General features: G+C 39.9%; 1 protein-coding gene across 8 annotated transcripts in view; it reads right to left on the bottom strand.

The window, feature by feature from the left end:
• LOC129718530 (uncharacterized) overlaps positions 1 to 17,113 on the bottom strand; it is a 442,955-nt gene that overhangs the window by 283,344 nt on the left and 142,498 nt on the right. For all 8 annotated transcript variants that reach the window (XM_055669395.1, XM_055669392.1, XM_055669393.1 and 5 more), the window contains one exon: positions 3,543 to 3,678. In XM_055669395.1, the coding sequence (XP_055525370.1) occupies positions 3,543 to 3,678 (136 nt within the window). The remainder of the gene's footprint in view (positions 1 to 3,542; positions 3,679 to 17,113) is intronic.

Raw genomic sequence — 17,113 nt, 5'->3', positions numbered from 1 at the left:
ATTAAAATATGATCCCAATTACGTGGTTCATAGATATGATAGGATTCAGGGTTCCGGCGGTGGAGTTGCAATTGTTATTCATCGCCGAATCAAACATCGTGCTCTTCCCCATCTTGAGACGAAAGTTATTGAAACTTTGGGAATTGAAGTTCAAACTGAACTTGGGATTTTATTTATTGCCGCAGCATATTTACCATTTCAATGCACACGCGAGCTCAAAAATTATTTTAAAGGTGATTTACAAAAACTCACCAGAAATCGTTCGAAATTTTTTATAATCGGCGATTTTAACGCTAAACATCGTTCATGGAATAATTCTCAAAGTAATTCCAATGGCAAAATTTTATTCAATGATTGTTCTTCAGGATACTATTCTATTTTGTCTCCGAATAGTCCTACATGCTTTTCTTCTATAAGAAACCCTTCAACAATTGATTTGGTGCTGACAGATCAAAGTCATGTATGTAGTGATTTGATCACACATGCTGACTTTGATTCTGACCATCTTCCAATAACTTTTTCTTTATCACATGAATCAGTTTTAAACCCTATGAGCTCTGTTTTTAATTATAACAAAGCTAATTGGGAAAGATACAAAAATTATATTGAGAGAAATTTCAATAATGAGCTTGATTTGCAAAACGAAGTGAATATTGATTCCGCTTTGGAAGCATTAAAATGTGCAATTGTTGAGGCCAGGAATTATTCTGTTCCAAAGGCTCAAGTGAAATTTGATTCACCAATAATTGACGAAAATCTTCAACTTCTAATTCGTTTGAAAAATGTCCGCAGACGTCAATATCAACGTTCTCGTGACCCTGTTTTTAAAACTATTTATAAAGATTTACAGAAAGAGATTAAGCATAGATTTACTCTTCTGAGGAATCAAAATTTTGAGACTAAAGTTGAAAAATTGAAACCATATTCAAAACCATTTTGGAAGCTGTCGAAGATTCTTAAGAAACCTTCAAAGCCTATTCCAGTTTTAAAAGATGGTGAACGTTTTCTTGTATCCAATGAACAAAAGGCTCAAAGACTTGCTCAGCAGTTTGAGAGTGTTCATAACTCAAATTTGAATTTTGTGAGTCCAATCGAAAATGAAGTCACACGTCAATTTGATTTAATTTCTTCCCAGAATTTTTTACCTGCAGAAATAATTGAAACTAACTTGAATGAGATTAAATCAATTATTAAAAATTTCAAAAATATGAAAGCACCTGGTGACGATGGAATCTTTAATATACTAATCAAACATCTCCCTGAGAGCACAATGGATTTTTTAGTGAAAATTTTCAATTGCTGCTTCAAAATTGCATATTTTCCCAAATTATGGAAAAATGTAAATTACTCCCATTTTAAAACCGGATAAGAACCCAGCTGAAGTTTCAAGTTATCGACCAATCAGTTTGCTTTCTTCAATAAGTAAACTGTTTGAGAGAGTTATTCTTAACAGAATGATGTCACACATCAACGAAAATTCAATTTTTGCAAATGAACAGTTTGGATTTCGCCATGGGCATTCCACTACTCATCAATTGCTCAGAGTTACTAATATGATACGAGCTAACAAATCTGAAGGTTATTCCACTGGAGCTGCTCTTTTAGACATAGAAAAAGCCTTCGACAGTGTTTGGCATAAAGGTTTGATTGCGAAATTGCAAACTTTTAATTTTCCAATTTTCCTAATCAAAATTTTAAAAAATTATCTTACTGATCGAACTCTGCAGGTTGTCTATCAGAATTCAAAATCTGATAAATTTCCTGTCAGAGCAGGTGTGCCTCAAGGTTCAGTCTTGGGTCCAGTCCTGTACAACATATTCACTTCAGATCTTCCTGATTTGCCTCCAGGATGCACAAAGTCATTGTTCTGCGATGACACAAGCATTTCCGTAAAAGGAAAAAGTCTTCGTGTCATATGCAGTCGATTGCAGAAAAGTTTAGATATTTTTTCTTCCTACTTGCAAAAGTGGAAAATCTCTCCCAATGCTTCTAAAACTCAAATGATAATTTTTCCGCATAAGCCTAGGGCTTCTTTCCTCAAGCCAAACAATAATCACGTTGTCAAGATGAATGGGGTTATTTTAAGTTGGTCCGACAAGGTTAAGTACTTGGGACTAATTTATGATAAAAAACTTATTTTCAAAGAGCACATTGAGAGTATACAAGCCAAGTGCATCAAATATACGAGATGTTTATATCCTCTCATTAACAGGAATTCTAAACTTTGTTTAAAGAACAAACTTTTGATTTACAAACAAATTTTTAGACCAGCAATGCTTTATGCTGTACCGATCTGGTCAAGTTGCTGTTCAACAAGGAAGAAAACGCTCCAAAGGATTCAGAATAAAATTCTGAAAATGATTTTGAAGCGTCCTCCTTGGTTTGGTACACTCGAATTACATAGACTTACTGGTGTTGAACCATTAGAAGCTATGTCAAATAAAATTATTACCAATTTTCGACAAAAATCGTTGCAATCCTCAATTGCTACGATAAGCTCTCTTTATAGCCAATAAGTTAGCAATTAAGTTAGTTGTAAGTTTACTTCCCCTTTTCTGACAAGTAGGTTTAAATCCCTACGAATGATAAGTCCTAATTGCTAAAGCAAACAAATCCTAACAATTAAAATTACAAATTTCTAACAGTGTTGAGAAATCACCATTTGTGATTGGACACACATACTCATTATTTACTAATATTTATCATAAATACTTAAGCTACTAACAAATCCCCCCTTAAAAAAAAAAAAAAATCCTTTCTTCTTTAGAATTTTGTTGCGGATAACTTATGAAGAATCCAATTGCAACCCTCAAGATTTTCAAATTTTTTGAATTGAGTAGTAAGAAAAGCGAAATCAATTACGAAGCTCAATGACAGGTGCTATTGCTTATTTTTTTCCTGGAAATATGTAACGCGAAGTGCCTTACCTACCTTGAATACGATGATTGGTATTTCCACATCCCTGCACAAATCGACAAGTAGGGTATGACAGCAAATCCTGTCATACAACTGAAGATCACTTCAGCAGATTTAGTATAAAAAGTAAAATTTGTGAATCTATACTTCATGATTTTTAAATGCTAAAACTAGAAAAGTAAGAACCTACAACTGATAAAAACAGTTCGGTGTAATACATGTACCTTAATTTTTATTATTGTACCTATAAAAATTTGTAACATAGCACCTATAACCTTGCACAGCAATAAATGCTTTACTTTGTTTGCGCTGAAGATTCAGGGACAGAAAATTTATTTCCGCCCATATCTCGCCTCAGCTTGTAGCGGGTTGATTTTCCAATGACATTGTTTTGGTGCGAAAGCATAACAGGTAGACGGCGTGTAAAAAATTAAAAATAATTAATGGCCCTTCTGCACAAAAGAAGGAAAAAGTAGAAGAGCATCACCTGCATGTTTGCCGCTGTTCATGCACGAGATAAAGCACAGTTGAAAAGATTTTGTTCTCGGAGCACAATCACCAGCAACCCACGTTTCTATGGCGGACAGCCTTTTTTGTCGTACTCTGGCAGCAACACAAATACTCACCAACAACCGTGAGTACGTTGGTTGCAACACCGGTGTAAAAGGACGGAGCATCCGCCGTCACTTCACATGTGAAATTTCCGGACAGGTTGAAGCCGACGTTTCGCAACGTAACGTGCGTTGCGTTTGAGACCGTCATCTGAAAGTAAGGAAAAGGTTGGATGTGGTATTTAGTGTAATGAAAGTTACAACGGTCGCGAAAAAATCGTAATATCCAAACAAAGACAAATTTGTATGTCTGCATCCAGATATTACATCATCTATTGTTTGAGACACAAAATAATGAGCTCTTTGTTCAATATGAAGGAACTGAAACAAAATTAAGAAAATATTGGTTATGATGTTGAAATTGGAACATTATGACAACATAAGTTAACCAAATAGTGATTCAAATTTTTGTTCTCACATCTTCTTATTCCTTCGCTGTTTTAATTATTTTGTCATAATCCAGCATGTATTCTCCAGTAATTTCGGTTTTCTTTTGTATATTAACTGAAGGACAGCTTGTTCATTTGACAATAATTTTGTTTAAATTAGTCCTGCAATCTAGTAAGGATAATGTAATTATTTTCAAGTTTTTATACATTATAATTGGCTCCGAAAAACATTAACTTGTATTGTGCCGTGTCCAAGGATGGAAAAAATCGTATCGCATAACAATCATTTGGGTATCATTTCTGAACTTGCGATTCATAAGCTTTCAATCCCAGCAAACCATCGCTATTAAAAGTTACACATTCTCACGCATGCAAGAGACAACTTATAGCAAAGAAATATATGGTAGCTTTCTTTGATGATTTTGTTTCAGTATTGTCTGCTTTAGGTGGAGCGAGCAACATATTCGCTCTGACGGAGTTACGGTGCTGCCACCTTCAATTTGTTTACTCTATGAGTGCAGAGGATAGGAATTTCTTCAAGGGTGAATGAGATAGCTACCATTTTGGTAATTCTCCCTAAAATTCGCTTACGGACAGTTCAATGTGTGTGAAGGAGATGATTTAATTCCGTCAGGGCGAATAGCAAGTGTTTCACGAAAGAATCGTAAACGATTGCAATCGAGCGATCGCAGCGATTCTTTCAAATGTTGGTTGCTTGCAGGCGTAATTCGGCTACTCCACATCGTGCTTTCACCGTGATACACCGCGATGATTCTTAGTAATTTCAAATATCAAATGCTAATGCACCATACTACCATTTCCGGAAGCATTGATGATACCTAGTTGCTCCGGTAAGCAAACAGTTGAACGCTATCTAACATTCATTTGGATTCATAATTTTGTATCACTGGCGATAATATCTCAAAGCTTCTCGCGATACCGTTGAATGCAAGTGAACTTGGATACAATAAATACTATCGTGTTTGAATCATTAAGTCTCATTCTATGGTACTCGGAACTTTAAGGAGCGAAAAACAATCAGCAGCGTTTCTATGGAAAACTTTTACACGAGTGGAAACAATTGAACGATACCTGATGAATCAAAGAACACATTTGCATGAAATATTGCTAGTGAGTGAAAATTTCTATGCTTGGCCGTGTCAAATAAACGTTAATTGAACAAAAAAAAGTTTTTATACATAAATGCTAAAACGAAAAGTGCGATTTTGGAGTTATACAGCGACCCATGGAGCAATTTTACACTAATGGGTGCACGGGTTAAAATTTGCTCTTACTTTTAATCAATTGAGTAGAGTTAATTGAAATTTTGAGTAAAGATAGTTTAGCGTGCATTTTTGACACTACATGGGATGGCTTTATCAGGTCAGTAACATGTCGAAGTTCTCCAAGAATAGAAATCTGTTGCATCGTGATCGTCATGAAACGGTCCGGGGACCGTCTGACTGCCAGAGGTCAAGATCCGGACAAAAACAGTCGTTCCTAGCAACAAGGAGCACAAGCGGGTAATTGGGGCCTTTAACTGAAAACCGAACGCATCCATTCGAGATATGGCAAAAACTGCATCTGAGCAGGATGCTAAAACTCGAATTGGATTACGTACGTTTAAGGCCTCAAACTGTGCCGAAATGCAGAATACGGTCGAAGAATGCCGTGCCCGAAAGTTTCACGACCAACACCTGACGAAATCACACAGCTTGTAAAGAGACTTATGTTAAGACGGACTTCAAAAAGATTCCAGACCTACATTCCACTGTAAAGGATGAAATTGATGTTCCAGAGTACCTCCGAACATAGAAGATGTTCAGGTTTGCTAAAAATTCATGATTTGGTAAGCAATTTGCTCCTGCGGAAAGCAAAGTATACATTTCACTACCTCAAACACCATGAATAGACTTAGGCTCATAACTGGCCAACGCTTTTCTGGCCGGATTTGACAGCATTCTACTACACGAGTAACGTGAATAAAGTGAATAATATCAATATCGTGCCAAAGCGTGGGCATTTGGATATTCCTAAAGGCGGAAAAACCCATGTTGGCAAAACTAACTTTAATTGTTTCTTTCTGCACCCTAAAAATTGGTGAACATAGGATAAAAACCCGAATTTTTTGAATAATATTGTGTGTGGAGAGGCTGGTGGAGAGCGAACCAAATTAGGCTCTCGAATGTCCCAACAAACTGCAACAAAATTTTACTTCAATATTAGCTTTTTACAATGAATAAAAAAAAAATTAGAAAAATCGCAAGATGTCCATATTATTTGCGATAAAATATAAAAGAAGTTGAGCAAATAATTTAAAAATTCACATCGGAAATCAAAATCAAATTCCTTCAATGGTATATAAACAATATTTTTTTATCATTAAATATTCAATATATTAAAATAAACCATTATTTTGAACAGTTTTGAACAGAATATCGTTTTTTAACATAACTTACGAATCACGTACATAATCATTACGGAAACTAATTAGTTAACCCTCTTTCCGCGGAGAGAAATAAGTTTTTGCCTCGTAAAATGACTTTCAACTTAATACTCATCAACTCCATGCACAATCGGCGCACACTGTCATTTCATATGAATGATTGATCTGTTATCTAACCGAATTGAACAGCTTCATTGTTCAAAATTTCCAGTAACGGTGTTATGCTGTAATCATAGTTTAGATGTCAGGTGATGCCGCTAAAAATATTAATTTATTGGTTCGTTTTTTTTTTCCATCTTAAGTTTCATAGTTGGCCTCGAGAGACACTACTAAATAGTCTAATAAGTCAATTGTCGTATGTCCGAATCCCGGTTTTGCCATGACTGTTAGTGTCAGTAGTATTGGTTTGATCCGCAATCGTACCTTCAATCCAAACATATGGCAAATTTATTGCCGGTGAACGTTTCAGTGGTGTTTAGAAAATGTAAAATTCATAAAATTGTCAGGCTTAATGAACTTCCGTTTGTCCGAAACTGTATCTACACTAGATAACAACTTGCAGCGTTATCAGCAGCCCAAGTTTCATTCATACAATTGAGCACTGCACCGCTTACCTTAATCAGCTTAAAATATTAATTAATCCATTATCGGATGTTGCTAAGCCAGATATCTGCTTCGAAACAGTTAGTAGACCTTGCATCCCATTGGATATCAACCAAATCGATAGATAGGACACAAATAAATTGGCAAGCGAGCACTGAAAAGCTTCACGAATCGAAATCAGTCAATCATGGATTACCGAGTGAAACGGTTTAGTTCCAAAATGGAAGCTGCATTGAGTTTAATGTTGTTTACTGGTTTAATAATCCTCACAAATCCCATTGATGCAAAATTCCCTTCTTTGACCCCTCCACCAATTCCCTACCCTACGCACCCTATGGACGATCCAGAATGGCAACTAGAGAACTAGAGAACTAGAGAAACAATACTGGATTGATAATGGACAACAGTTGCTACAAGAGCAGCTGTCCAAAAACCATCTGAACCTGGGCGTCGCAAGGAATCTGATCATATTCATTGCCGATGGTATGTCCATTACAACCCAAACGGCTACTCGAGTATTCATGGGCGGTGAACAAATGCAACTGTCATTCGAACAGTTTCCGTACGCTGGATTAGCAAAGGTAGGAAACGGGTGTAGCCACTGGCATGGGGAGAACTCTTGGCGAAATCGGGTAACAAATTTTATCGACATATTCTGTTACTTTGGATGTTCAGATCCAGAACTTAAGACCATTCAGTCGGAATACTGGTAAGCTTCATTCTGAGCATGCCATTGGCTACAGAAAAAAATACGTTGCAACATTGTAAGGTAATACAATGATTGTTTTGCAAACAGACCTATTGTATAAACTATCAAGTCTTCGATTCGGGTTGTACAGCATCGGCAATCCTGACCGGTGTTAAAAACAATTATGGAACGATTGCGGTCAGTGGAAACGTACCGTTAATGAACTGTGAACTATGTTTGGTGGAGGGAAATCGTCTTACATCGATCCTGAGGTACGCACAAGAAGATGGTCGTTCAACGGGTATCGTGACAAACACACGTTTAACACATGCTACTCCTGCTGTGGCTTATGCTGTTTCCGGGGCTCGTTACTGGGAGGACGACGGGGAAACTCCGTCAGGTTGTGTGGACATCGCTAAGCAGCTGGTTCACGGTGAGATTGGAACGAACCTGACAGTAGCAATGGGAGGTGGCACACGTCATTTTTATCCTGCTGAAATGATCGATGTCCATGGGCAACCCGGCAGACGACAGGATGGACGAATTTTGCCGGACGAATGGCTACAGGAAATGTCACGACGAGGAGAGCGGGCTATGTACGTGTACGACCGGCATCAGCTTTTTAATACCGATGCACGCGACGTAGATCGGCTGTTGGGATTATTCGCAGCGAATCATCTGAGCTATCAGCTGGAGAATGTCGATCAACAGCCGACACTAGAGGAAATGACTGCGAAGGCTTTGGACATACTAACAAAAAATGAACGAGGGTACGTGTTGGTGGTGGAAGGTAAGCTATTATTTTCCAATATTTTCGTATTCTTTGGGTTTCGGATATTAAAAATTAGACAATAAGCGCTTTATTGTTTGAATATCGAAATCGGTTTGTTTCTGGCGTTCGTATCATGGTGTCTGTCTTGTCGTTTGATAAAAAAAACAACTACACAATATATGAAATGCTCTTATAGATTGATGAAGTGGAGCTTAAGTTATGCAATTCTGAGTTTCAGTTTGGAACAACATATATAACACATAAATGAAATGATAAAAATTTTTGTTTCTTCAGAATTGTTCAGTAGTTGATGAAGGTTTTATTTAATAGCTTTAATTTTTGGGAATATAAAAAGCAAAGCAAAGCCTTGGTGCTACATTCCGATTCGGAACTTGTCCTTCTGTTTATTCATACACAGACTTCGCAGCCGACTATTTAGTGGACAATTGCGGGGCTAGCTGCTTCCACCAACTCTTGCAGATATCGGCCTGCGGCACCTAGCCTTTACGGAAGTTGGGTAACGCTGCCTCCAGCTGCTGCGCGTATTCCTGTGCAACCCCGGCGTCCAACAGTTGCTCAATAGATAGTATTGAGCGATGCACACAGCTACTAGATAGTATCTCCAGGTGGATTTGTGGATATTTTTGCGGAGGGAAGTTGCTTCGGACTACCATACCACAAAAGGCCGCAAAATTTACGCACCAATGGCCGATATCATTAGAAACGGCGTGCAGGTTATCTGGCCCGATTACCGATCTACACATTGCCTCCCATCCTGCCTCAGCATGTATCTCCTCAATGACGAGTTTCACGTCCCGTCGCGGGCAGCTATCATAGACCTGCTCCAGCTACGCATAAAACGCTTCCTTCTCGTCATCGGGTCTTCCTTCATGTGGGCAGTGCACGTTGATGATGCTGAAGTTAAAGAACAGGCCCTTCATTTTCAACTTGCACATCCTTGCGTTGGTCGGCTGCCACCCCATCATGCGTTGGCGCATCTTGACCAGTATTATGAAGCCGTTTTCCAGCTCGCCGGTGCACCACGGTAGTGCCACATCTCTGATAGAAAGTAACCGCCCGGTGCCCGCAAAGTTCCTGCAGCGCTATGACTTCGAAGTTGCGTGGATGTAGCCCGTCGTAGATAATCCTGTCGCATTCTGGAAAGCTGAGCAATTATCAGTTCCACGTCCAAAGTTTTCAACCGTAGTCCCTATTTCGTCGCCTAAGTCCGTACCGATTGTTCTGATTCGTATTTTCTCTTACGTTGTTTGTAGCATTTTTTCCGAGGCGGCTCGTTGGGCCTTCCTCAACCCCCTATCTCGCCGGGAGACCATCGTGCCAGCTCTATTTAGAGTTCCATGCTGAAACCAGGACGTTGATCAACCGCTTCTAACATGAAGATCAGACGCTGTTTTGAGACGCCCTATCTTGGTGAACAGACCCTAGGGTGTATGAAGCTTTCCCTGTACTGCCAGAACATGCATTACGAACCAATGACCGCTTCGTACCTCCTCACTTAGCTAATGTCGGGTGTCAACATTGCCCGGGCAACACCAACCAGTTGTGTCCATGTTTGAACCGGTGGTTTAGTGTAATCATATGACTCGTGGAGTTGTAAGATAGGTACTTCTGAGGGCCGGAGTTATGCTTGACGCTCCTTCCAGGTTGTCAACTCACCATTTGAAGCCCAGCTGGCGAGACACCGCATTGGCTGAATCAGGAAATGCGGTAAAGCTGGCGAGACACCGCATTTCATGATTCAGGCACCCGCTCCGGGTCAGACGTTGTTGTCCATCACCCCTAACATGGGGACACAGCCACGTACGGCACACGTGGCATGGTCAATTCCAATTTATTAGGTAAACAAAAGAAAATAAACTATGCGTTAATCCTATATTCAGAGTTCATTGGAGTGCACAGTGGTTTAAAAGTCGATTTTGCCGCGCTAAATTGATAACTCCACGTACGTTGGATATACAATTCTGACGTCTTCAGCAAAAATGGTCCTGCATCTTTTGGTGCTAAGAGATTTGTGATTAATCTCCCCAAAAGTGAGATGAAAAATTAATTTTTTTGCTCCATCGAGATACAGAGTTGGTGTCTTCGGTAAAGTTATAGGTATAACCAATACGACCAACTTTGCCGAAGACAAAAAATTCTTATCTGCTACTCAAATTGACTTAGAGAGTTTTTATTGAAAATAGACATGTCAAAACACATTCCTCAATGAAACATATTTTTTTCTATTTTCTAGGCCTTCACTATGCTCTACAAAGTTGTTAGTAGCATCAATATACACAACTGTCTGGAAGGTACTATATTCGTATTGTATGAAAAACTATGAGTTATGGGCTATTTTTTATTTTTTTCGCCATATTTCAAATCACTGTATCTTTCTTAGGGGCAGATAGATGCAGATTCGGTAGTAAGCATATGAAAGTATAACAATAGAACTTTCAAACGCTGGTGGTTTCGCTATTCCACGACTTTCTGCTGATAAGTTGTGTTCATAACAAAAAACCTCGTTTTTACCCTCTTTAATGATTTAACCAGGTAAAATACTAATATTGTAAACCAAGATACCACGTAATAAGTTCGTATCTATGGTGACCATCCTTCCAAGCGTGGTTCAAGTATTTCAGAACATGTAAATTGCATATGCTTGTTTTTGGTTCACATTGAAGCTTCTTAATCAAAAACAATGAAAGTGCTATTATAACACTAAGTTTATAACTGTAGAACAAGCAAAGTTACCATTAACCTCTAACACAGTGGTTCCCAACCGGGGTCCACGGCCGGCAAGGGAGTCGCGAGGCTCATCTAGGGGGCTGCGAAATTGTTGGTAAATTTGATAGGCATTCAAATTTTCTTTCTAGGTGTCTTTGGGAAAGCGGATTTTCAATTATTCTGCCTATTAGGACTAAGACGTGAAACAAATTAGACTTGCAGGACAATATGAGACTGAAAAACGCAGCCTCGTATTGCAATTTTGTATCTGACATTCTTTTTGGGGGCCGCAATGCTCTCTGTGCTCGCCCCCCAAAGGCGGCCGCGGAGCTTTCTGTGTTTAGTAACAGGGCCCGCGGACCCAAAAAGATTGAGAACCACTTCTCTAACATATTCTGAGCCTCTTCGGAAACACGTATTTACTGTTGTGCAACTGAGCATCTGCTGGTATGTTTGTACCCGCGATATAATCTACCAACAAGCGCCCACAATGTATTAATGCATGGGTTGGCCGTAATCATCCATTTCAATGTTTCACTCCGCCAGCTATTAGAAGAGGCTCAGGAAGTAACGAACAAGAATTAGGAAAGGTACATGAATTTACCTTACGAAAGTGTAAAGCTATTGGATAAACTGGCTGCTTGCTTCATCAGACCCCGTAATAACGTCCATTCGCGGATGGCCAAAAATCCAAGAAACTATTACTTGACGATGTTATGATGCTGCTAGTTCGAATGTGTCGAAACCGACAACTGCATGGTGGTCGACAATAATAATTAATAGTTACTACTGAATGCAAAAGTATTAAAAAAAATAAATACCACCAAACAAAATTCAACAAGAAATTTCCGTTCTTTGCTTGTTCTACAGATATCAACTTAGTATAATGTTCATTGTTTTTAATTGAGAACCTTCGAGGTGAACCAAAAACAAGCATATGTAATTTACATGTTCTGAAATACTTGAACCACGCTTGGAAGGATGGTCACCATAGATACGAACTTATTACGTGCAGGGGCGGATTAACGCGTAGGCGAAGCAGGCGGTCGCCTGCTCGTCAATCATCGAGGGGCGGCAAACAGACGGCTAATGCGTGTGTTTATTTTTTAAGCGACGAGGAAATTTTTTCTCTCTCTAGCAGGATTTCCATTCACGTGCGACGCGACCATCCACATTTTCATGTACTAACGTTGTACTAACACTCCACATGCCACAGTCTGCTTGCAAAATTTCAGCTCAGTCGGACTTCGAAAAGTGGTGCCTCGAAGCGGTCAAAGTTTCAGTTTTTCGGCCGATAAAAAATGCACAGGTAGTTCGTAAAATGTTCGATATTGAAAAAAATGGTCTTAGAAATGCATGAAACGTCGAGATCTGTCATAATCTCTTAAACTAATTATCTTAAACTTTTTTTGTAAAAATCAATTTTTGTATAAATCAATCCGTTCCATGCAGCAACCATTTTCTCAATCTTGTTGTTAGCGATGGTGCCAAGTCATGTTTTGATGCAGTAGACTTTTTCAGTGTCGTGCAAGAAATTTTCAATTTCTTTTCTGCTTCAACTCATCGTTCAAAAAACACATTAAAAAATTTAAAAAATTTAAAAAATCAAATTCTTATGCAGTTTAGTGGCTTGGCATTCAATTTTGTTCAAAATCAATTTAGTGAGTAAGTACCTTCAAAAAATAAATAGCAGTCTCGAAAACACTATAGACTTGATAGGCAGCGTTTAAAACTTTTTGAAAAATATGAGAAATGAAGGTTTGAATAGCGTCATTACTGATGCTAAAGAACGTGCCGACATTTTAGAAGTAAATCCGGAGTTTCAAACAGAAACACGAGTTCGGCCGAGAATGAAGGCTGTGAAGAAACAGTTTGCATACGAACAGTCAGATGAACCAATTACATCGAAAAAACTCTCTTTCAAAGTGAATTTCTTCTATTTTGTGTTGGATGTAGCTATTGCATCGTTCGATGATCGATTCCAGTTAATGAAAAATCACAGTGACAATTTCAGCTTCTTGTATGATTTTCACAGTTTAATGGGTTGTAGTACAGATCAGTTAGAGAAAAGTTGTCTACATTTACAGAAAATCCTCACACACAAGAAAGAGTGTGACATCGATGGACATGGAATGCACCAAGAACTTATTATTTTATCACCTATGTTGCCAGCTGAGACGACTCCAATGAATGCGTTAAACTACATCACAAAAAATCAACTGATTGATACTTTTTCAAATGTGTTTGTATCTTTGAGAATTTTACTCACTTTACCCATTAGTGTAACAAGTGGTGTTCTTTGAGCTCCTGGAAAAGACATACAATGAAAGCGCAGGAGACACATCCACAGTTCGATGAGCACTACAGCGCGAGAAGTGTTGGGTACAACTGCGGCAGCTGCGTCCAATGAGTGGTTTGACGCTGGGTGCCAGCGAGTGACGGAGGAGAAGAACCGCGCCAGGGGTCACATGTTGGCCACGGCTGTGACTCGTCAGAGCGTGGGTAGATATCGAGAGGCTAGAGCCGCTGAAAAGAGACTCCATCGCCGGAAGAAACGACAGCATTGGGAGCGTCTTCTTGCGGAGGCGGAAGGTTGCTTCTCCAGGCACGATGCGAGGAGCTTCTACAAGAAGGTCAACGGAATTAGGAATCGAAACGTGTCAGCTCCTGTCATGTGCAACGATAGGGAGGGGAACCTGATAACCGATAAAACAGAGGTGGCCAGGCGTTGGAAGGAACACTTCAGTGTGCTGTTGAACGGTGAGGGAAACAGTGGAGTCGAAAGGAGCAGGATGACTATTGAGGATGATGGTCAAGCTGTGGATCCACCATCCATGGACGAGGTGAAGGAAGCAGTGAAAGAGCTGAGAAACTGCAAGGCAGCTGGGAAGGCCGGCATTCCCGCCGAACTCTTCAAAGTCGGGAGCGAACAGCTGTATCGTGCCATCCATCGGATCATGCTAAGAGTGTGATCTGATGAAGAATTGCCCTCGGACTGGTTGGAGGGTCTCATATGCCCGATCTACAAAAAAGGTCATCGCCTGGACTGTAGCAATTATCGGGGCATAACTCTTCTCAATACCGTGTACAAAATTCTCTCCCGCATCCTGTTCCACAGACTGATGCCGTTGCAGGGACCTTTGTTGCCGAGTACCAATGCGGTTTTCGAGGGGGACGCTCCACGACGGACCAAATGTTTACCTTGCGACAAATCCTGGATAAATTTCGAGAATTCAACTTACAGACGCACCATCTGTTAATAGACTTCAGGGCAGCGTACGATTCAGTTAAGAGAAATGAGTTACGGCGGATCATGCTCGAACATGGCTTCCCAACAAAGCTGATTAGGTTCATACGTGTCACCCTTGAAGGTTCTACATCAAGCGTCAGGATAGCCGGTGAGATATCGGACCCTTTCGTGACGTTAGATGATTTGAAGCAGGGTGATGGGCTGTCGAACTTATTGTTCAACATCGCATTGGAAGGTGCTATACGGAGAGCTGGTGTGCAGAGAAGCGGCACCATCATTACGAAATCGCACACGCTTCTAGGTGGTCCCCGTGGTTCTGTGGTTAGCGATGTCGGTCGGCCAGCTCTCCCACACGGTTGTGATATTGGGCTCCATTCCCGATCAGGTCGAGGAACTTTTCGAGCGAAAAATTTTCTCGACTCAGCACTGGGGCACGGTGTGTCGTTGTACTTATCCTACAACATGCAAAATGTGCCGAAAAACAATATCGATAACGAATTCTCTCAACTAATCTAGTTGATCGAGACCGCTTTAGCCCCCAGGCTAGCGTGCGATATTGTTGTTTGTTCTAGGTTTTGCGGATGATATCGACATTATTGGTATTAATCGTAGAGCAGTGGAAGAGGCCTTCGGACCTCTCAGGCGAGAAGCTGCGAGATTAGGGCTTACATGGTGACTGGCAGAGTGCGTGGTAGTCCGTTGGAGGTTGGTGCTGCGGTGGTGCTAGATGGGGAAACATTTGAAGTAGTCGACGAATTTATTTACCTGGGAACATTAGTTACATGTGACAACGAGGTTAGCCGTGGGATAAAGAGGCGGATAGCAGCCGCAAACAGGGCCTTTTACGGATTACGTAACCAGCTAAGGTCCCGCAGTCTGCAAATCCGTACAAAACTTGCACTCTATAAGACACTGATTCTTCCGGTGGCTCTCTACGGCCATGAATCATGGACGCTGAAAGAGGCTGATCGGCGAGCTCTTGGTGTTTTTGAGCGTAGGGTTTTTTTTTTCAAACCTTGGCGGCAAACTAGAAAATGGTGTTTGGCGCAGACGCATGAACCATGAAGTGTACCAGACATACGAATCGGCGGATATAGTCAAGCGGATAAAACACGGCAGGCTTCAGTGGGCTGGGCATGTAGCGAGAATGCCGGATGAGCGTCAAGTGAAGGCTATATTTAGCAGGAATCCCGATAGAGGTCGTCGACTTCGGGGTAGACCCCGCACTCGTTGGATGTGTGCTGTCGACGAGGATGCACGCGAAATAGGTGTTAGGGGCGATTGGAGGATAGCAGCCCAAGACCGAGTGACATGGCGACGTATTCTGGATTCGGCACTGGATTGATAATCGGTCTGTCGCCTTAAAAGTAAAGTAAAGTAAAGTAAGTAAGTAACAAGTGGCGAGAGAAGTTTCTCAAAATTAAAACTTATAAAGACGTAACTACGATCGCCCATGTCGCAAGAACTTTTGTGTGGCTTGGCGATAATATCGATAGAAAGACAGGTGCTTCAAGAAATTGATATGTCGGAAACGATAAAAAAAATTGCAACATTGAAGGCATGAAAAGGTAATTTTGGAATTCTTAACACAACACATGCTGTCTAATCAAATTTTCGAGTCTATAGAAAATGCGTTTCATATAAAATAAAAACTTGAGGGGGGGGGGCGGCAAAATCAGTCTTCGCCTGCAGCTCAAATCAGCCTTCGTCCGCCCCTGATTACGTGGTATCTTGGTTTACAATATTAGTATTTTACCTGATTAAATCATTAAAGAGGGTAGAAACGAGTTTTTTTGTTATGAACACAACTCATCAGCAGAAAGTCGTGGACTAGCGAAACCACCAGCGTTTGAAAGTTCTATTGTTATACTTTCATATGCTTCTACCGAATCTGCATCTATCTGCCCCTAAGAAAGATACAGTGATTTGAAATATGGCGAAAAAAAATAAAAAATAGCCCATAACTCATAGTTTTTCAAACAATACGAATATAGTACCTTCCAGACAGTTGTGTATATTGATGCTACTAACAACTTTGTAGAACATAGCGAAGGCCTAGAAAATAGAAAAAAATTGTTTCATTGAAAAATGTGTTTTGACATGTCTATTTTCAATAAAAACTCTCTAAGTTAATTTGAGTAGCAGATACGAATTTTTTGTCTTCGGCAAAGTTGGTTGTATTGGTTATACCTATAACTTTACCGAAGACACCAACTCTGTATCTCGATGGAGCAAAAAACTAAATTTTTCATCTCACTTTTGGGGAGATTAATCACAAATCTCATAGCGCCAAAAGATGCAGGAGGTCTTACACACCATTTTTGCTGAAGACGTCATAATTGTACATCCAACGTACGTGGAGTTATCAATTTAGCGCGTCAAAATCGACTTTTAAACCACTGTGGAGTGAAACATTGTTTTAAAATTTTACATGTTTCGTTTTATTTTGAAATATCAAAATTTGATATAAGCATTCAAGTCGGAGTTTTCTGCCCAACACTTTCGGCAAACCTAAATTTATTTTTTTCTTTCCATCGAATCTTCCCATCTCGTCACTTCAATTCATCTTCCCAAACAAACTTCATTCCGAGTGTTTTGTTCCATCGTGTAGAGATAATCTACAACCATAACAGCTCAATCCATTGATAAATCGTTCAGCCTTTCCTTTCGAGTGGTGCTAGAATAAATTATCATAAACGGTGTGGAATACA

This window comes from Wyeomyia smithii, chromosome 1, assembly GCF_029784165.1.
Source record: "Wyeomyia smithii strain HCP4-BCI-WySm-NY-G18 chromosome 1, ASM2978416v1, whole genome shotgun sequence".
In the NCBI taxonomy this organism is placed as follows: Eukaryota; Metazoa; Arthropoda; class Insecta; order Diptera; family Culicidae; genus Wyeomyia; species Wyeomyia smithii.
This window is presented reverse-complemented; position numbering and strand designations above follow the sequence as displayed.